The sequence below is a fragment of the Carcharodon carcharias genome, chromosome 12 (assembly GCF_017639515.1).
Source record: "Carcharodon carcharias isolate sCarCar2 chromosome 12, sCarCar2.pri, whole genome shotgun sequence".
NCBI lineage: Eukaryota > Metazoa > Chordata > Chondrichthyes > Lamniformes > Lamnidae > Carcharodon > Carcharodon carcharias.
Window position 1 is genome coordinate 37,068,888 of NC_054478.1, and position 23,096 is coordinate 37,091,983.

Here is a 23,096-nt window from a genome sequence, read left to right on the forward strand (position 1 = left end):
GGGACACTAACAAGGCTGTTAAGATGGCTGCCAAGGCTCAGGTGGTTTTTGCAATTTCTGCACAAAGGACTAATTCATGTCTGAAAATGCCCCTGGAAAGTTCTCAAGTGCAAATGGGCTTCTCAGGTGCAAAGTGACCATCCTTACCAGCTCAATGGCAAAGATTAACAAAAATATCTGCCAGATGTGTCACAGCCATGAGGATGAAATATCAAATAAGGATTTCCAGTGAGCTAATCGTAGCTGGTAAATTAACGGGTTATCAATCATTCCCCAAATATACATTACTCACTCCTAGCTCCAACCCATTAATGTGGACAAAGCCAGCTGCTCATGTGACAAAATTGTCTTCAGATAACAAATCTATTATTCCAAAAATGAGAGAGAAACCTGGGCAGTCTACAAAAGAGCATTGACTGCAGAGAACATTAGCAGCGGCCAAAGACAATAAAATGCATGCCTTTTTAAAACGCTGAAGACTGTTGCATCTAAAAAATCTCCCAGCCTGATTCCTATTGCAAGCCTACCTGTAAAGAAACTATGGGATTCAGATTCAAGGATTCTTCAATCTGACCATAGGCCCACTAGAGGTGGGAATGTAGCTTGCTAGTGGGTCAGGTCATTCCCAGAATGGTAGGCAAGTCTAGGATATTGGCCTAGATCCTGTGAGTAGCACCATCTCGAAGTTGCTAGTGAAAGGAACTTTGTATGGTCGACTCTCCTCTAATTTGATGTCTTGTTTTTATGCTGGCAGATTCATGAAACGTTTTCCATATTTTTAGCCCTGATACCAATTGTTTACGACAAGTGACTGGCTAGGCACTTTAGTGAGGTTATTCAGAGTCAACTATGTCATGTGGAACTATATAATTCACGTGTAATAGATTCTACATGATAAATTCCGTTTCCCTAGCAGGAGAGTCTAGAACTACGGAACATAGTCTCAGAACACAGGGTTAAGGTGAGGAGAAATCTCTTCACTGAGAGTTGTGAATGTTTGGAATTTTTATATCCGGAAAGCATTGAATGAGATGTTTGGACTCTATGTGAATCAGGTTGGAACGTGAATTTAAAGTCCAAGATCAGCTACAATCTTACTGAATAGCATAGCAGGCTTGAGGGGCCAAATGGCCTAAACCCATTATTATCTCTTCTGTTCTAATGTAGCCCCCTTGCTTCAGCTGATGAATCACTATTGCTCCATGCTGAACACCAACTGGAAGAAGCACTGAGGATGGCAAAGGCACAGATTGTATTCTGGGTGGGGGACTTCAATGCCCACCATCCAGAGTGGCTCAGCAGCACCACTACCCAGCTGGCCAAGTACGGCATGACTGAACCAGCTGGGTCTTTTCCTATTTTTTTTTTCAAAACACTTAAGTTTTCACAACTTACTATCTCAATTTGAATTTAAGGTTTCTGGGCTGCTATTCTTGTACCACAACCAACAGTCTTCAACATACACTTCTGTGCATACCCTAGTTCTACATTATTAGTGTACTAGAGTGTTAAAGATCACCATTTTGTGATCTGGAGTTTCAGCCATGGGTACAACCCAGAAGTTGCACCCAAAATTTTGTCCATTCTGACCATCTTAAGAAACACCCAACTATCGTACCAATCTCATTAAAATATGTTCAAAATCAGAATGGGTATTAATTAGCATAAGTCAGGAGAAACAGTTGGAGTCCAAGGAAATACTAAATCCACACCAGTGCATTTCTTCTATGATTCTTAAGATGTGAAGTTTCAACTCATACAATATCATGCACATCAGATATAGCAATGTAAAAATCTACAAATGGGGTAACATTTCAATTGGTACTTTCCAAAAAATGTCTTAAAGAAAACAGATAATACGAAAGATCTCAACATAAACTTTCAGAAAAACTCAAAGAAATTGCCAGTAAAAGACCACAAAAATGACAGTTTCCTGGTTAATCTGAAAATCTGGACACAATATTGAGACACCGCCCACCGAGCAATGAAGATGTGCTTCACTCCAAATAATGATTTTTAATCCACTGGCTGGAAACCTGAACTGAACTTTTAAAAACAGGTTTTGTTAAAAAACACACCGACTAAAGGTGACTTGAACTCACAGCCCAAGATGGTTAACTGCAATTTGCATTACTATATATTCCACATTCTAATTCATTGGAATAGAGACTATCTGCCTGCAAAACCTACCAAAGACCTTGGCCTCTTGGGGAACGTGAAGGACTCATCTCCTGTCTCATTAGCAAGACATCTATGACAATCATCTGAGGTATTCAACTTTTGAAGACAGGCCATTAAGACTAATTGTTTGAACAATGGGACCTGTTAGCTTGGCCTAAATAGCCAAGTGGTTATGGTACTGGGTTTGTAACCCCAAGATCAAGAGTTCAAATCTCACAATGGCAAACTATGAAACAATGTAACTTCATCTGAAACAGATGGAAACAGGTTTACTCAAAAGAGTATCAAGAGTTCAAATCTCACAATGGCAAACTATGAAACAATGTAACTTCATCTGAAACAGATGGAAACAGGTTTACTCAAAAGAGTATCAAGAGTTCAAATCTCACAATGGCAAACTATGAAACAATGTAACTTCATCTGAAACAGATGGAAACAGGTTTACTCAAGAGTATCAAGAGTTCAAATCTCGCAATGGCAAAACTATGAAACAATGTAGCTTCATCTGAAACAGATGGAAACGGGTTTGTACTCGAAAGAGTTACATCTTCTTCTGGACAGGACTGCTCCGAGTGCTATCTTACCGAGGTCGAGTTCTGGTCATAAACCAGCTGATCGCCGCCATGTTGTGGTATCGGCTGGTCACTTTGACCCCTCCCCCGGACTTTGTCACAAGAATCCAGAGATTGTTAGTCGACTTCTTCTGGGACAAAAGATTGCACTGGGTCGCTGCCGAGGTTCTGAGTCTCCCGCTTAGGGAGGGTGGTCAGGCGCTAGTGTGCCTACGCACACAGGTGGCGACTTTCCGCCTTCAGACCCTGCAGCGATACCTCTACGTTGAGCCTCCTCCTAGATGGTGTGCCCTGATGACGTATTTCTTCCGTCAGGTGCACGGCCTGAATTATGACGTGCAGCTCCTGTTTATAGAACAGCTGGGCCTCGGTGGCTCCTTGCAGGCGTTGCCCGTCTTTTACCAGGACCTGATCAAAGTCTGGAAAGTGGTCGCCTCGCGACGCAGCTCTCCCCCGTCAGGAGTAGCGGCTATCGTCAGAGAGCCGCTGCTCAGGAATCCGCCCCTCCGTCCTTTTCAGTGGTTGGCGGAGAGGAGGGCTGTGGCCGCAGGGGTGACCAGGATCGGGGACGTGCTGAGTGGCGGAGGACTGGGCTGGATGCTCCCGCAGGAGTTGGCGCGACGCGCGTCTGTGAGTGTCCAGGTCGCAGCCGATGCCATCCAAGACCTGAGAACGGTCGTGCTCGGACCCGACGTTATTTTGGGTCTTGAGGTGGCCCAGGTGCGCGGTGGTCTTCCGTCTGAGCGTTCCCCTGTTCGGACGGAATTCCACATTGGCCCCAAGCCCCGAACCCTCCCTCGGGTGCTGGTGCCCCGCAATATGAGCCGCCTCGGGGACATGCCCTCTGTGCCTTTTGGCACGGCAAAGAGGAGCTTTTTGTACGGACTGCTGCTGCACACCTTCCATTTTCTCGCCCTTGTCCGTCGACCGGACACGCCCTGGCGTGCCTTGTTGCCGTCCGGCGGCGGAAGCCCCCGATGGGAGGCCCTCTACGGAGGTGTCCTCCCCCTTTCTATCGGAGACCTGGGTTGGAGGGTGTTGCATGCAGCAGTCCCTTATAATAAGAGGATGCATTGGTTCGCGGACTCTCAGGACACGTGCCCTTTTTGCGGTCTTGTGGAGTCCGTGGACCATGTATACATAGGGTGTTGTAGGCTGCACTCCCTTTTTAGTTATTTGAAAAACCTTTTATTGATGTTTTGTTTGCACTTCAGCCCCACGCTCCTGATCTATGGGCACCCGGTGCGGAAGGGGGTCGGGAAGGAGGAGGACCTCCTCGTGAACCTGCTCCTGGGCCTGGCCAAGTTGGCCATTAACAGGTCCAGGCAGCGGGCGATCGACGGGGGAGTCCCGCCCGATTGTTTGTCCCTCTTCCGCGGCTACGTTCGCTGCCGGATGTCCCTGGAGAAGGAGCACGCGGTGTCTGCTGGCACTCTCGAGGCCTTCCGTGCTCGGTGGGCACCGCGGGGACTGGGGTGTTTTGTTGACCCCTTTAATCACATTTTGATTTAAAGTTTGTAAGTTTCCTTTAAACTTTGTTCTTGGTTTTACAGCTGACCTGAATTAGGGGCTGTGCCTGATTTATCCCAATTTTGTTGATTTGGTTTTCATTTAAAAGATTATCAAGAGTTCAAATCTCACAATGGCAAACTATGAAACAATGTAACTTCATCTGAAACAGATGGAAACAGGTTTACTCAAAAGAGTATCAAGAGTTCAAATCTCACAATGGCAAACTATGAAACAATGTAACTTCATCTGAAACAGATGGAAACAGGTTTACTCAAAAGAGTATCAAGAGTTCAAATCTCACAATGGCAAACTATGAAACAATGTAACTTCATCTGAAACAGATGGAAACAGGTTTACTCAAGAGTATCAAGAGTTCAAATCTCGCAATGGCAAAACTATGAAACAATGTAGCTTCATCTGAAACAGATGGAAACGGGTTTGTACTCGAAAGAGTTACATCTTCTTCTGGACAGGACTGCTCCGAGTGCTATCTTACCGAGGTCGAGTTCTGGTCATAAACCAGCTGATCGCCGCCATGTTGTGGTATCGGCTGGTCACTTTGACCCCTCCCCCGGACTTTGTCACAAGAATCCAGAGATTGTTAGTCGACTTCTTCTGGGACAAAAGATTGCACTGGGTCGCTGCCGAGGTTCTGAGTCTCCCGCTTAGGGAGGGTGGTCAGGCGCTAGTGTGCCTACGCACACAGGTGGCGACTTTCCGCCTTCAGACCCTGCAGCGATACCTCTACGTCGAGCCTCCTCCTAGATGGTGTGCCCTGATGACGTATTTCTTCCGTCAGGTGCACGGCCTGAATTATGACGTGCAGCTCCTGTTTATAGAACAGCTGGGCCTCGGTGGCTCCTTGCAGGCGTTGCCCGTCTTTTACCAGGACCTGATCAAAGTCTGGAAAGTGGTCGCCTCGCGACGCAGCTCTCCCCTGTCAGGAGTAGCGGCTATCGTCAGAGAGCCGCTGCTCAGGAATCCGCCCCTCCGTCCTTTTCAGTGGTTGGCGGAGAGGAGGGCTGTGGCCGCAGGGGTGACCAGGATCGGGGACGTGCTGGGTGGCGGAGGACTGGGCTGGATGCTCCCGCAGGAGTTGGCGCGACGTGCGTCTGTGAGTGTCCCAGTCGCAGCCGATGCCATCCAAGACCTGAGAACGGTCGTGCTCGGACCCGACGTTATTTTGGGTCTTGAGGCGGCCCAGGTGCGCGGTGGTCTTCCGTCTGAGCGTTCCCCTGTTCGGACGGAATTCCACATTGGCCCCAAGCCCCGAACCCTCCCTCGGGTGCTGGTGCCCCGCAATATGAGCCGCCTCGGGGACATGCCCTCTGTGCCTTTTGGCACGGCAAAGAGGAGCTTTTTGTACGGACTGCTGCTGCACACCTTCCATTTTCTCGCCCTTGTCCGTCGACCGGACACGCCCTGGCGTGCCTTGTTGCCGTCCGGCGGCGGAGGCCCTCGATGGGAGGCCCTCTACGGAGGTGTCCTCCCCCTTTCTATCGGGGACCTGGGTTGGAGGGTGTTGCATGCAGCAGTCCCTTATAATAAGAGGATGCATTGGTTCACGGACTCTCAGGACACGTGCCCTTTTTGCGGTCTTGTGGAGTCCGTGGACCATGTATACATAGGGTGTTGTAGGCTGCACTCCCTTTTTAGTTATTTGAAAAACCTTTTATTGATGTTTTGTTTGCACTTCAGCCCCACGCTCCTGATCTATGGGCACCCGGTGCGGAAGGGGGTCGGGAAGGAGGAGGACCTCCTCGTGAACCTGCTCCTGGGCCTGGCCAAGTTGGCCATTAACAGGTCCAGGCAGCGGGCGATCGACGGGGGAGTCCCGCCCGATTGTTTGTCCCTCTTCCGCGGCTACGTTCGCTGCCGGATGTCCCTGGAGAAGGAGCACGCGGTGTCTGCTGGCACTCTCGAGGCCTTCAGTGCTCGGTGGGCACCGTGGGGACTGGGGTGTTTTGTTGACCCCTTTAATCACATTTTGATTTAAAGTTTGTAAGTTTCCTTTAAACTTTGTTCTTGGTTTTACAGCTGACCTGAATTAGGGGCTGTGCCTGATTTATCCCAATTTTGTTGATTTGGTTTTCATTTAAAAGATTATCAAGAGTTCAAATCTCACAATAGCAAACTATGAAACAATGTAATTTCATCTGAAACAGATGGAAACGGGTTTGTACTCAAAAGAGTTACATCATTTTATGCATGGCCTAAATAGCCAAGTGGTTATGGTACTGGGTTTGTAACCCCAAAATCAAGAGTTCAAATCTTACAATGGCAAACTATGAAACATGTAACTTCATCTGAAACAGATGGAAACGGATTTGTACTCAAAAGAGTTAAAGCCAAATATCCTTTTAAGGGGGTCGGGAAGGAGGAGGACCTCCTCGTGAACCTGCTCCTGGGCCTGGCCAAGTTGGCCATTAACAGGTCCAGGCAGTGGGCGATTGACAGGGGAGTCCCGCCCGATTGTTTGTCCCTCTTCCGCAGCTACGTTCGCTGCCGGATGTCCCTGGAGAGGGAGCACGCGGTGTCTGCTAACACGCTCGAGGCCTTCCATGCTTGGTGGGCACTGCGGGGACTGGGGTGTTTTGTTGACCCCTTTAATCACATTTTGATTTAAAGTTTGTAAGGTTCCTTTAAATTTTGTCCTTGGTTTTACAGCTGACCTGAATTAGGGGCTGTGCCTGATTTATCCCAATTTTGTTGATTTGGTTTTCATTTAAAAAGATTATCAAGTGTTCAAATCTCACAATGGCAAAACTATGAAACAATGTAACTTCATCTGAATAGGAACAGATGGAAATGTGTTTGTACTCGAAAGAGTTACAAACATGAGCTAATCAAGTCACCTTTGGAATACACAAACAATGTATTTTTTTTAGTTCCCCCAGCAGTTGGAGAAGATCACATGACACACCAATCCCTTGTATATTTTAAGCACATTATTTCTCAGCAGAACTGAGGTCAAGCAGCTTAGAGAGAAGTAGTGGGGTCCCTCCTGCCGCCTTTTTTCTCCAACCCACCTAGTAAGCTTTGAGCCCTGTTTGCTGATTGTAATCATCCAGGGACACCCTGCTGCATCAAAGAGCTCTTCAAAGAGTATAACCCAGCACTACTGTCTCCCGAAGAACAGCCAACTGAGTCATCTACATCTTTAAATTGGAAGTATCGAGACCATTCAATTCAGCCTGAAGCCAGCTGAGTAACTAAATGACAGACCTTTCACTTTTCTCAAATGGACTCTGATTTGGCCAACCTATCTTCCCAACTCTGTAATCTGTATTTGTCTGTGTGTATGTGTACGCGCACAAAAGTCAGTGCTTACTTAGATCAGCTTAAGTATAATAAAACTAACCTCTTTCTTTGTTAAACTCAAGAAAGTCTGTCCTACTGGTTCTTTCATGATCATAGCACATAAATAGTTAAGTACTCACTGAATTGGCAAGTATACTCCTGTCAAACAATAAAGCCTGTTACAATCAAACAAGGAGAGGGCAAAGAGGGGAGCTATTCAATCCCTCCTCACATGGTCGTAACAGTACTCACAGCGACATGGCCAATTTTGTGGATGGAGGTTAGTTTAGTCAAAAGGATTGATGGACAGACCTAGAAGATCAAGGAGATTTGGGTGCATTCTAGTTACATATAAAATTTCACATCTTATAAATAAATCATGTAATTTGCTTGCCCCGAGATTGTTTGTGTAATCTGGATGTAAATACAGGAGGAAACTGCAGGCTGATGTTTTGAATGGTATCTGAATGTTATTCTTCAGCACAAAAAGGATTTCACGGCAACATTGGATTTTGTTAAAATAGGGCAAGAAGAGAGTGAAAGAGTAGATCCTGATTGTAGTTGCTTTGAATCAAGACTATGGATTGAAAATGCAAGTTACAAACAGGCACACTTGGCTTTGAAAGTAACTAGCTTTAAATAAAATTATCTGCAGGTTAATTTTCTTCACCAAGCTGACTAGTACAGACAGCAGTTCCACACCAAAGGCAAATATGCTTTTCCCAGTTTGTGTCACATCATGCAAGCAGTATGTTCATTTAAGAGATAATCAATTCCACGACCAAGACCTCAAAATGAATTTAAATACACCTTCCAGTAATATGACATTATTAACTGGCTTTCCAAATGCAACAGCTCAAAACAGTGCATTTAACCCCAGGAGGGGAAAACTCTGAGCCCAGCTAAAATTAGCACATTAGCTTAGAGCAGGCATCTAGGTTGTATACTGATCTGCAAATGGGGCCACTAATTCCTAAAATGAAACGCTTTCTTTCAAAGCAGCTTGGATAATCTAGAAAACCATTTGCTGGATCCCAGTGTATAGACTTTTAATTTTATACAAGATGATTTTAAGTATCGATAGTACTTAACATTAGCCATGTGTTTCTTCACTTCTCCAGAAAAAAAATGCTAATTCAGTGTTTAGGCTTTCAGGGTTAACCAAGCAGTTCTGGTGCTATTCCATCCCACATGTTTGAATCGCCATGACAGAAAAGGTCAGTGATCTAGTTATAAATTTTACATAAAATATAGACTAAGTGCATTACTTCTTTTGAAGAATGCCTGAAGGCTTATGACTACAAAGCACCATGTGCAAGAACACCTAAAGCTTTAAGCAATTTTATATAAGGGCCACTGATTAGACGAAATGCAATGCATATTTGGAAGATTCTGAAGTTACCCTTTGTGGCAATTATCAACTGAATGTGAACTTAGACGGGAAAATTAATTTGTTAAAAATAAGGATGCCAGAGTGAATGACAGGTGGTTCAAGGTATTTGTCAGTCTCTGATTCTAAATCTTTCAAATTTTCCAAAACTATGCAAGGACTTTATGTGAAGCAAGTCTGACAACATATCAACTTAACAAGAAAATATAGGTTCTCAACCTCACCGAAAACTGACAGGGTTGATATTGGTCATAAATTTAACTGCTCAAAAGCTTAATTCTTGAGGAAACAATCTTTGTTTCCTATTAGAAAACCGATGAAATGAGTGATACAATCATGAAAGACACAGGATAATTAATGTGACACAAGGCCAAGCTATTGTGTTGATTGTAGTAAACTGGCACAGAAATTGACTGTAGTAAATCGACATGGAACAATTATACTTTTTTTTTTATAAATACAACCCATTTAAAAATCTTGATATGCCCCAACTACAGAATTTCTAAATATGTATTCATGTAAATATTTGACAAAATAAATTCAAATTAGTTAAGTATAACAGATACTGAAAACCAAATGTTGCTTACTACATTTTCAGTACAATTCCAAGTGCAAAGGCCATTTGACTGAGAACTAAGCATCTGACATATATATGCAGGTAATTCTAATTTTTTTTTTGGTGAAGCATTACAAAATGCTACTCTTAATTATTTGATCTCTGGTGTAGCAAGGAACTAACACTTATAATATCACTCCTTATTAAGTATTACTAAGCTTAAGTAAATTTCCCTTCCCATTTTACTTCAGTCATTTTCTTAATGGGAAGTTTTGCTGGCCCTAAAATGAAGTGTAAGCTCGATAAGCACAAGCGAGAATAAATAGAAAGATATGTTTATGGGTGTAGATAAAATGTGGGAGATTCGGGGTGGGGAAACTGGTAGCTGGAACCTATGGGAACCTGTTAGCTAAACGGCCTATTTCTGTGCCTTAAATAATTTTTAACTAATTTATAATAAAGGAGTCAAGGATTTTGGGGAGCAGGCAAGAAAGTAGAGTTAAGTCCACAATGAGATCAGCCATGATCTTAATGAATGGCACACAGCTGGCTCGAGGGACTGAATGGCCTACTCCTATTCTATTTCTTAGGAACTTATGACAAAGTTATTAAAATTTTAACAGTTTCATGAACAAAGTTAGGGTATTCAAGAGGAATTGCTCTCATGTAACTTGTAGTTAATTCAATACTATAAAGTATTTACTAATGTTTCCAAACTGTTATTTTACAATTAACTGCTTAGTAGTGGTAGCCTAGAAACAGGCATTTATCATCAAAAATTCTCAAATAACATAAATGGAGTTTGAATGCTGTGACAGGAATCCCAATTCAGGATTTCACTGAGGATTGCTCTTAGAATATGAAATGCCAAAGCCACCTTTACCCAATATTTTGTTGGAAAGGTTAGCAATCTTTTGGGGAAACACTTCCAACTCCCCATGCAGCCAGAAAGGAGTAGGAAATCTGGTAAGCTTTTAACCCCTTCCTGGGTTGGGGAGTGGGAGGGTAGTATTTGAACAAAAATGTTAGGTTAATTTAAATCAAATGAGAATGGAGGAGAATGAATGGGGATGAGAAATAGTAGAGTGAAAAGGCTTGTTTAAATTTACTAGTAAATCTGTAGCATAGGAATTAATATCCAACATCAAATTAAAGTTTATTTTGAGTTACTGTTTTTATTTGTTCTAAGGATATGGACAACACTGACATTTATTGTCCAGCATATTTGCTGAGAAGGTATTAGGCCTTTTTGTAGAAGCGGTGAAGTCTTTGTGATCAGTAATTCAATCTTCCTTCAAAAAAACACGCCCAATTAATGTGGAGAAAGATAAACATAATCAACTCAGATTAAACATTTCCTTTGTTCTTGTTGCAATTAATTTGCCAAAATCAAACCACCTGAAGTCTAAATTCGTAAAGGGTAAATCAGTCGATTAAACTTGCCATTTTCCACCTTGAACAAAATGAAAAAAAGTGTTTGATTATTGAAAAAAGGTTTTCAAAAATATATTTTAAATAGAGCTGTATAAACTTGATATGCATGGGTGCTACAGTAACTATTTAGTTTCCTCTCTACAAACAAAACGTAACAGTCCTTACCTCAAATTTTAATGGCTTGATAGTAGTTGAAGGCGTAAAAATAGTAGACCTGCAAGTTGCATTCAGGTTTTGTACATATTGACCCATTGTCCCCTGATCTTGTGTGACATTTATTTAAAATCAAAATGAGGAGGAATTTCTTCTCTCATGAGTCTCTACCTCAAACAGCTGTGAAGGCTGAGTTATTAAATATATTCAAGGGTGAGATAAACAGGCTTTTGATCTGCAAGGGAGTGAAGAGTTGTGGTGGACAGGTAGAAAAATGCAGTTGAGGCCATGGTCAGATCAGTTACGAATGGTGAAGCAGGCTCTAGGGGATATATGGCCTACTCCTATTTCTTAACCTTTTATGTTCTTAATGATAATGAGATGGAATGAGGAACCATTTTCTATGCTTCTCATGTGGGTGCCCCTTCACATTACTGACCTTCAGCACCCACCTTACCAATATGATGTTGAAGTGTTTTGAAGGCTGACTACCTAAAAGAAGCATGCAACGAATTTATAGAGAAAAGAAAGATTGGCATCTATCTAGCCTCTCTAATCACCACATGATTCCCCATAGTGTTTTACATTGTATTTGGAAGTACATTCTAAATGTAGGAGATGCAGTAACCAATTTCCATACAGCAAGCTCCTAAAAACTAGCAATGTGTTAATTACCACATAACCTATTTTTGTGATGTTTATTGTGGGATAGGTATTGGCCAGGATACCAGGGATAACTCCCATACTCTTCTCTGAAATAGTGCCACAGGGTCTTTTGCACCACCTGAGGGCTGATGGTCCTAAGTTTTCCATTTCATTTGAAAGACAGCACCTTTGAAAGTGAAGTGCTCTCTCTCCATATTGCACTGCAGCATCAGCCTTGATTTTTGCGCTTAAGTCCTGGGGTACGGCTTGAGCTTAAAATCTTCTGACTGAGAGACAAGGGGGTCTACCAACTGAGTCACAGTAGAATAACTGGATATGACACCTTGAAAATGACAAGTTGGAAGGAAATGGGTGATACAGAAGGTCAGGCAGTGGCAGTGTGTTAATCTGGTATCTTGGAGCTTCTGCGGTCTTGCTTTTAGTGGGGAAGCAGCTTGAATTTTTTGATTGATCGAAGGTGATAAACTCATGGGAATACTTGGTCAGGGAGTTGAAAGTGAATACAGAATAGCTATGATCAAATTAATGCCAGAAGGCCCAGTTGGAAAGGGTAGAGGTGGAGAATTGAGAAATTTGCTCAATCTAGACCTTTGGCACAGCCAGAACCATGACCCAAGGGCTGAGATGTATATAAGCTAAACCGATGTATATCCAGTTGTGGTGAGGTGGTTTTTGGAGCAATTACATGTGATAAGTAGGATAAAATAGTTTAATGGGGTTTCTCCCTTAATTGTCAGTTGTATTATGAATTTTATCAATGATATAGAATCAGCAAGTGTCTCAAAAAGGCCAATATTTTAACTACAAAGATTTGATTACCTACACTTCTGGAAGTTGCTGGTTAGTTTGTGAACAACATTTTTTTAAAGAGATGAAGTAATTTCGTTTTTACAGATTGTGAAATTTGAACTTGTCAGGATTCAATAGCAAAGTGTTTGGCTCAAGTTACACCAAAAAAATCATGCTGATTATTATTCTTTGGTTATTGTGAAATTTGAGCTAATTAATCAGTATGCGTTATACCTGACAAGAATACATAAACATGGCTTACTAACATCCTGAAATATCACTAAGATTAAGATTCTGCATATGAACTAAAGAAAACTTCTACAATTAATGTCTGAAATGTTTTCTCGTTTAAACAAATTGAATTATATAAATTTAGAAAAATTCCATGATATTCAGATTGATGCATTTAACAAGCTTCAAGATTCTGTTCAACTTGAAGAAATACACAACAGCCAGTCTCAACTTGCACCAACCCTACCCCTTTAGAGTTGGAAAAACCTGCAAGGCATAATCCAAAAAAGGACAGCAAACCCGAAGAGAGCAACCAAAAGTCTGATCAAAGTGGTGGGTTTTAAAGGGATTTAGGAGGATGAGGAAAAGGAGGTAAAGAAGAGGCAGCGTTTGGAGATGGAATTCTACAGTGTGCCTGCAGAATGCAGCAAATTAGGAGTTGGGCAGCAGAGATTTCAATTAACTAAAATTTACAGAAGTCAAGGAAATATGGCCAGCCAAGGCAGCACCCAACAGTCAAACACAAGGTGATAAAACAGGAATAACACTTTCAGCAGTAGGTGAGCAAAGACAGGACTAGATGAAGAGGTGAAGTATGGTAGTCATAATGAAATTAAATGTCAGAATAAAGTGCATTGTGATTGAACAGCTCAGAGATAACTGACACTTTCATCCAAGATGCTGAAGACAATAGATTTTTCATTTAGGGGACAAAGCAGCACTCTGCCCCTTCCCCCCTCCCATCCCCCCAACCAATGAGAAACTATTGGTATGTTGAAGTGATGGCAAACTTGACCTTTGCTAACATATGATATAGTGCATTAGCACATCAACTGTGTCTCTGAACCATTGAAAATACTTTGTAGTCAAAAACACACAGGATATTTCTTGTTTTGAACTCTTTAACAAAATTTAACATTTTCAACTAGGAACCACAGGTGTCCCTTGATTTTTCTTTCAAAAATAAAAGCTGTAACTGTTCACACCAGAATTACTGTCATGTTGCAAAAACACTTGTGCACTACAAACCTTAAATTCAGGAAATACAAACTTGCAGACCCACACTCTACAGTTGTAAAGCAATATTTAAAACCATATACCATAGGAAATACGAAGGGTCAAGAATTCTGCTGATTCAAGGTTCGGAACCTGTTCATTTTGAACTTGCACCAGTCTCTAATCATTCTTACTAATCTGAAAAAAAAGTGACTATCTGCAGAAAGACTGCGCTACCAAGGTATCAAATTGCAAAGACTTGCATCTATAAACACGATAAAGCAATACATTTAGGTTCAGTCTCACGTGCTACATCTTGAAAGCCAGTATACTCCATGGTACTGGAAGCTGCATCATTGATTGTAATTTAATACAAACAATAGCTTTTTATATAAAGAAAAGCGTGAAAAATGAATAGCTGAAGTATTTGAAAGCAAGCAAAATATTCTTATATAAAAAGCAAATGCTTTTTATGGAGTCCAGAACACAAGGAACTACAAAATTATATTTTTAAAAGGAACAAATAATGAGGAAAAAGCATTGGAAATTATCTGACTAAATCTGAAAACTGATGAACAAATGCTTGTGCAACTTCCAAAAGAGAGTCTTCAGAATGCTTGCTAAAACTTTAGTGTTATTTGAAGAAGTCAGAATTACAAATTGGCACTAATGCCATGCAATGTTTTGCCATTTTCAGTCACTCATCAACTTTTGCATCAATCTTCAAAATAAACCACTCAATTAGAAACAATAAACTCCTCTAATGGCTTAGTCACAGGAAGCTGCACTGGGCTGAGCTACATAGAGTTGGAATGACCTAGGCCCAATATTTGGTCTCCACAGATTTAGTCAGCCAATCTCAGGCAGAGCAAAAAGGGGGAAACAAAGATTTCAAGGCATTTTGAGCACTGTTCTGAACACATTATGCATACCTACACATAAAAAGGTGAAATATGCAAATTGAATAGCTAAGTATTTTTAATTATTTCCATCATCACCTTCTAAAGTAGATTTCAACAATGAGCGCTCCCAATTCAAAGACTTGCATTTAGTGTCTTACCACATCTCAGGAGTCTTGATGTATGAATTAGTAACTATTGTAAGCTAATATTGCTTTCTTCAACCAAGTGTGGCATACCTATCTATTGCTCTCACATTCTAGATAGATACACATTGCATCATTGTTTATTGTTAAACTCCATTGGTCCTGAATTTGGAAAAAAAAAACCCTTACCTAAATTTAAAATTTGGTTCAGTTTCAAATGAGTAAAGAACATAGCAGTCCTCAAATTTGGAAATCACTGATTGTATAAAAGTACATTGTCTTGATTGAGAGGATCTGGAACTGTTATTTATAGCACAGAGAGGTACTGTTTAGCCCATCATGTCTGTGTTAGCTGAGAGAGAGCTATTCAGCCTAATCCTATTTTCCCAGTCTTGGTGCATAATCCTGCATGTAACTGCACTTCATACCAAGTACTTTCGTTAGTTTTCAGACCATGAGTACCAGACCTCCCATCACCCCTAAGTGACAAACAGTTCTCAACTCCCATCTAATCCTTCTGCTAATTATTTTAAACTTATACCCCCTGGTTTTTGACCTAAGGGAAATGGATCCTTCTTATCTAGCCCTCTTAAATTGTATACACCTCAATTAAATCTCCTGTCACTCTCCTCTATTCCAAAGAAAACAACCCAGCCTATCTATTCTTTGCGTATAGCTAAAATTCTCCATTTCTGGCAACATCCAGGGAGATCTTCTCTGTACTCTCTCTAGTGCAATCACATCCTCCCTATAGATAAATGAGCTGAACTGAACCAGTGTTTTCTACAGTTCTGGCATAACCTCCCTACTCATGCATTCTCTGTCTCAACTAGTAAAGGAAAATATCAGGTATACCTTCTTAATCACCTAATCTACTTGTCCTGCTTCCTTCAGGGATCTGTGGACATGCACTGAGGTCCCGCTGGTCTTTTACACTTCCCCTCTACTTGGATTGCTGTAATCTACAGGGCAACGACCCAAGAGCTGGAAACGGAATTTGGCTGGAACAGACGTGATGGGCTAAATGGCCTCCTGTGCTGTAAACCTTCTAGTTCTCAATATCCCACCATTTATTGTGGATTCAAATTAGACTCAACTTGAATGCGTATACAAGTTTGCAAAACAACCCTGAGTTATTTAGCACTAATTAGTAGCCTCACTTAAAGAAAATAAAATTCCCTTAGTTTACATTGAACTGGGACTGCTCAATGCTGCAACAGTCGATGCCAAAAGTAGAAAGTTTTCCACTTGTCTACAAAACAATCCCCATGTAGCAATGAAATGTGCTACATTTAGCCTACTAGGAACTTTAAAGGCTTTCAAATTACTGGTTGTGCACTACAATATAGACATGTAGTCATTTTGTGCTTCCAATAATTTTAAATGGGTGACAGGCTGGCTGTTTTGGGGGTGTCAAGAGAAAGAAGAGGTATTTGGCTTGGTTGATTTTTGAGAATTGTGAATGCATAGAAATCTTTCCACACTCCTGATCTCCTCCAGCACTGCATTAATTCTGATCTGTCCAAAACTTTCCTCCCTTTTTATCTCACATGTGGGTGACTGGCCTTTAAGTAGCTGCCACCCATAATAACACAGCCATCACTGAAGTTCAAAACCTACCCCAGTCTATGGATGCCCAATAGTGTCTAAAGAAGTACACAAAAAGTTATAGCTACAACATGATTGCCAGTAATAAGAAAAGGATACTTGGTTCTGCAAAGAGACAAGAGGCAAAATAAAGTGGGATGGAGCATCCCTATAATTCAGTAAGAGTGAAATGAGACTGTTGGTGGTACCATACATCAGTTGGCCAGTGGTAAAGCAGATATAAAAGTGGAAAAAAATTGTATTCTGACTGAAGATACTGTAAATGGTGCAGCAGAGAAAAGAGAAAGACAAATGAGACTGGTAGATTTATTTCTCAAATTATATGGTATGTGTTCTTTTGGTTTTATTCAAAAACCGTGAAAAGGGTCAAAGCTTTTACAACAGTATTTCACTTGTGTGCAACATAACGGACATCGCTGTACCACCGTATGCAATTATTTGCTCTAAAGTAAACCTTCCTGGCAGCAACATTGGTCGTACTTGCCAACACATCCTGTGCGGCTTTATTCTAGAAATAGAATACACAAATTTTGGCACGCTAAGGGAGAAAAACAAAGATGGCACACTTGGTATTTGAAAATGCCTTAATTTATCACTACTGATGTCATCAATAGTGGCACTTGCTTTAAGTTAATGTAAAGTACAAAAATATTTGTGCACACACACTGAAGAATTTAAAACAAAAATTAAGTTTGATACAAGGGCAACAGAAGTTTCTATGAATAAAGTCAAAATTTACAAATGCTACAGTATCACTATAGATGAACAGCAGCAAAGCAAACTTTCAGAACATTTCAAATTGATTCTAGAATTGTTCAATTTTTGCAATACCAAATTCCCCTTAGTCTTCACTAAATGAATTTGCTAGTACAGGTTTGTAGTTAATTACGTACAGCAATGTCAAACATATTTTGAAGTGTATTTTGATTACAAATGAAGAATCCAAAACAAGAGTTCAGTATTATAACACTGATGGCTATTTTCTTTCGTAAGAAATTGAGCAACATGCCCAATTAGATTAATTGATTTATTAGGATCACTGCTAATACCAGTCCAAAAGGAACAGTGTGTTGAAATGAACAGCATGAATTGACATTTTTCATGTCATTTTTACCATGCATTACTGCTTACTCATCCACGCTTGTAAGAAATATGGCCGCCACAGGGATTCAACAACGTGGAGAAAAATAGTGCATTCCTTTAGGTGACGTGGTTATTTAACCTTAATTATTGCCAAGGTAGAAAACTCTAAAGCTGAAAGTTTGCTATCAGCGAAAACTGCACAAAAATATTACTCTAACACTCTCAATGATATCTGCAACATTCTGATTTTTTTTTTACAGGAATACCTCATGGGAATTGTTTTTTGTGAGATTTACTCCAGAATATTCTATTACTACATTGGATTCAGTGGCAATAGAGCAAAATGAGGTTGGAAACACTCGCATTTAGCGCTTTTCACAACCTCAAGCCATCCCAAAACACATTATAGTCACTGCTGCATGTAACATACTCTAAAAGCCATCCTGTTTATCAGCACCAATGTGTTTACTGAACTCAATTAAGTATTCACTTCTAAAGTTTCACATTAATATGACATCATACAAATGTTCCAGACACAGTTTGTCACTGACTTCAAAAGTTATATCCATACCATATACCAGTCTGCCACTGGGCAATTTTAATTCTATAGAGTGTTTTATTTGAGGAAGTGGTGGGAGGTAAAACAGAATAGAAGAGCAAGAATTCAACAGTCATTTTGAAAAAACTTGGAATGGTCATTTGTAAATTAAAATTTTAACTAGGTACACAATTAGGCAATATGCAAAAGATAGGAAAGTTAAATTCAGGCAAATGAAATTTGGAAACTACATGCCCAAATAGATTTATAAAGTTTAGTAGTGATCACTATATTTAGAAAAAAAATGAGTTGAACAGGAAGTTATTTGTAACATGCACGCACACCCTTGTGCCATCAATTATTCCCATGTCAAATAAAGATTAAAGCTTCCATTTCACTACACCAATGTAGCTATACCATTTAGCACAGCATTAACTGCCCCTCCTAAAATAAAGTGGCAGATTTGTTCAGCAGGATTGGAACTGGTTTCTGTTAGAATTCAAGAAGTCTTGCTGTATGACCATTGCAATACTCCAATGATTGGATGTTTCACAGCAGTATTTTTAAAAACATTTAATTTTACATGTGGAATTTTGAAAGGCCTTTCAAGATTAACTCTTAATTCCATTATAGCTTTTGGTGCTGTACAATACTTCCACTTCTTACACCAGCAGTTCTGACTCCAAACTAAAACTCCCTATTAGTGTTAACAATAAAGGGATTATTTGCACTTTGGATTGTAGTCATTATGAAAAATCTCAGTTGAAATACACATACTACTTTGAACTTCTAAAACAACAGGGAAATATACATTTCTTATCCTAAGGTGGCTTTGAATTCAAGGGTTAAAGGGCCAATGATCTAACCCACAATTTGCTGCATTTTCCTTCAAAATTCAAAACTGTAGTCTCGATGTCCTTAATCTAAAGATGAACAGCTAATCAAATACATGGTAATGGAATCAGCCACAAAACACAACTTTAAACCTGATTGCCACAGAAAGCTGTAGAGGCCAGGTCATTGAGTGTATTTAAGACCGAGATGGATAGGTTCTTGATTGATAAGGAGATCAAAGGTTACGGGGAGAAGGCGGGAGAATGGGGTTGAGAAACTTATCAGCCATGATTGAATGGTGGAGTGGACTCAATGGGCCGAATGGCCTCAATGGGCCGAATGGCCTAATTTCTGCTCCTATGTCTTATGGTCTTATAAATAAGGCCTATCCTGTACTATGGCTATCTATAGGTCTCTTTGGATAATTAGGAAAATTATGCCGTGACCCCTGTATACACACAAACCTCAGGTATAAATTTATCTAGCGTAAAACCAGAAGTTTATTTTAAAATATTATGAAACTAACAGCAGTCATTAAACAATGCAATAGTGATACAGTTCTTCAGCTTGAACTGCAAAAGAAACATACGCCAACCACACACAAGTGTGCAGCACGTGTCTTTTACTAGGTGGAAGGGCCAGACCATTACTCCATTTCAACACTGCAGTACTAAATCCCGTGACCTGAAGTAGTTCAATAATTTTAATATAGACAATGACATCACAAAGTAATGCATGATGTATTTGGTAAAGTCCGATTCTAGTAAATTAAGTGATCCGGTTACACTTCTGGAAGTCTATATGAACTCATCACAATATCTTAAAATCAGATCACACTTTCTTCATGACCAAATAAATCAAGTTACAAGTCCACATTCATTAAAAACCAAAGTCAAAATTTAGAGAATATCTTACAATTGGTGACTTGAAAAACTGTCTGTATGTAATGCAAAAGAATGCACAACTCAAGCAAATGGAGTAAAATACTAATCTTAATGGCAACTACTGACTACCTTAAAGTTTAAAGATAGTCATTAAGTGCTACAATCTGTATTTTCTGGTATTAAAATATTAAGCAAACTCCGACAGAAAAATGAAATCTAAATCATGCATGTTTAACTTGGGCTGCTGGTTGGAATCAGGTTTACAGTATTTCGTTATCAATATTAGCCATTCAAATGGTGTAAATTAAGTACTGCAAGAAGCTGATTGAACTGAAACAAATAAACAGCCTCCAAGTTACTTTCATTAAAATGGTCTTTTCATAAACTAAACTTCATTATCATTTATGCGTAATAGCCTGTTCCACATTTTCAGGCTGAACTCAGAAGACAAAAAAAAACTGCGGCCTGCTACACTTGTTTACTGAGCGAAAAGCTGTGTACATTTAGCAAGTCTCTTGGCTAGCCACGTTTCCCACTCCATACCACAAAAGGGTCCATTCAAAATATAAAACAACCAAACAACGTTTCTGAATGTCGCCTCGTAAAAACAAGTTACAACTCGTGTTCGATATTTTAAAAAGTAGATATTCAAAATGTAAAGACAACGTACGTCGCAGAAAATAATTAACATAAATTTCACCAGAAAATCTTAATTATACTCAATAATTGCGCGTTAAATTTACGTGCCCAGTGTGGTTTAGGTCTGATAAAGTAACAACATAGTTACTTTTATAAACAAATAAACTCGTTAATAGAATTGCTGGCAAAGCCAATTTACTAAATATTTTTGACTGCGTTATTCTATATTGATTTTACATTCATTATTGTATACAAGCACATCACTCCGCGCAAATATGGAAACAATCATTTTCCACCAACTATAAGTTTCAGACATCAGGATTAAATGCGACAAAACGTTTCTTAATAGAATATTACAATTGACAGCAAATTACATTCAACGTGCATTCTGCATTGTCTTGATCCACAATCAATTTTGCCCATAATCTTCAAACATTTTGGAAATAATACTTTCCACAGAACGTCGATCTACTTCTAAACACTGCAGAGACGTTCTTTATTTTTTGCAAATTGAGATTAAACCGAGCAAAGGGAATTCATAAAGGATGTGAAGAAACTGCCAGTTTTCTACCATTAAGCATTTAGAACTGCTAAATAGTGATTAAATCGTCTAATCACTGAGTGAAGCAAACAGTCAGATAACACAAAACACACGAAACATAAACCAACTACGTGTCATGGACTTTCATCTCATCCACTCAATTTTTTTGATATAGATTTAACCTCCACATGAAACATATTGATACAAATCGGGCTATGCACAGTATCAACCTGCACAACAGTTCCAACAAGAATAGCCTTTTTAAGATGTCTTTGCTTTGTATCAGCTCGTTCTTCTACCATAATGGTTGGTGCACAAGTTGTATAACTCAAATAAAGAACATATCAATGTTTTCAAAACAGGTGAACCACGAATATGAAAAAGGGCCGAAACACTGATGACTGGTTGCATTGCCGATCGTGAAAAGCTTGCTTTAAAAAGAGCACATAAGCACTTTTCGATTTTTTCAGTAATGGTAACGCATCTGACGGTATGTCCAGCTCATCGTTTACTTAACAAAAATTAAGAACCCAACTAAAATTTAACTTGTTTCAGTTTAATTTAATGGGCGGAGACGTGGATGCTGTGTGCACTGTTCTCTTCACAACAACATTCATAAATGGTTACTCTCGTGGGATGGGGGGGGGGGGGGAGGAGAGGGAAGAACAAAAAAAAATGAAAACTTTTCGCAATAAATTTGTCACCGGTGCTTATTTTACAAAACGAACGCGATCAAAAATTGTGGCAACACAAAACCTGATTTTCCACTTTGAGGCGGAACACTCATTCTCAATAACGCTTTCTTTTTTAAAAAAAATAATAAAAAAGAAAGAACAATTCTGTACTTTGAAGAGGGGAAGCATTTGATTTTAGTAGGTGGCACAAATTTAATATGAAATAAATACTATCGACCAGTAACCAAGCTTGGCTTATGGTTTAAGACTATAGCAATGCTCAGAGAAATGAAACCAAAGTCAACCCTCAGACGTTTATCTGCGCATTTAGTAAGTTTGCCTTTGTACCGATCAGTCACCTTGAGCTAGTGGATACAACATTAAAATCACTAACACCACACTCGTACATGCATGCCACAAACTAGCTGAATTTACTCCACAAACGCCAATTCAATTGTACCAAATTATGAGCGGGGCGTTTATTTGCAATATTTGATATCAGTATCTCCAAACAGCAACACATGCCACATTCAAGATTTACGTGCACGAAAGACTGATTTTTTTTAAAAAAATTCTAGGAGACACGGGAACCCAATCAAAAACCAACCAAAAAAAAAATCTATCACCTACCTGAGGAGCACGAAATCAGAAAAACAGCAAATGCAAGCTTGGTACCGGCTCCCATGATATTGTTTTTTTGGATATGTTGAAGAAAATAGGTTAATTAGAACAAAACGATCGTTGTTCCGCTACTGAGAAGAAGAAGAAAAAAATCTCTTTACGACTCCACCACGTCTCCTGACTTGCTGCTGGCAGCGATCCACCTCGTAGCAAATTTCACCCCCCCCCGCCACTCTTCAGTGGGCAACTTCATTCAAAAAAGATGGGGAATTTTAAGCAACACCATCAGACTCCGGTTGTCAATTTTATTTTTTCTTTGACAAAATATATAGGTAGGTAAGAATCGATAACGTTGTCAAAAGATGATTTTGAGAGAGAATAAAACAACCGCCATTCACATGAAGTGGGAGGAGGAGGAGGAGGGGGGGGTTGGTGTGGGTGTGTGTGAGAAAAAAAAGCTACGGCGCAAATCCTCAGCTCCTTTGACGGGAATGGTGTACTCGAAGTCTCCCGGAATTCATAATTAGCGAAGTAGGCCTAAGTCCAAAATGGCGTTGAGTTGTTTTTGTTTCCTTCCCCCTCCCTCCTCACTACCCCCCGCCTCGAGGAGGGTTTTTTTTTAAAAAAACGACAGGACTGGCTCGCGAGGGGCCGCCTCCCGAACACAGCAGGAGCCCGAGAAGGGGAGGGGGAGGAAGGGGGGGGTTGGCGGTGGCGTTGATTGACATCGGCTTTGCCCATTCATCGCCTTGGATCCGTCCGCATCGGCGTGATCGACGTCCCTCCCGACCAGTAGTAAACCCCATCCGCCGTCGCCTCCTTCTTCCTCCGGAGAAAAGGCGCGTTTAT

At 40.4% G+C, this 23,096-nt stretch overlaps 1 protein-coding gene across 1 annotated transcript in view; it reads right to left on the bottom strand.

Moving 5' to 3' along the window:
* Nucleotides 1-22,895, bottom strand: part of LOC121284863 (activin receptor type-2A) — a 181,515-nt gene extending 158,620 nt beyond the window's left edge. The window contains exon 1 of the mRNA XM_041200695.1: nt 22,257-22,895. Within this exon, the coding sequence (XP_041056629.1) occupies nt 22,257-22,311 (55 nt within the window). The 5' untranslated portion in view covers nt 22,312-22,895. The remainder of the gene's footprint in view (nt 1-22,256) is intronic.
* Nucleotides 22,896-23,096: the final 201 nt, after the last annotated feature.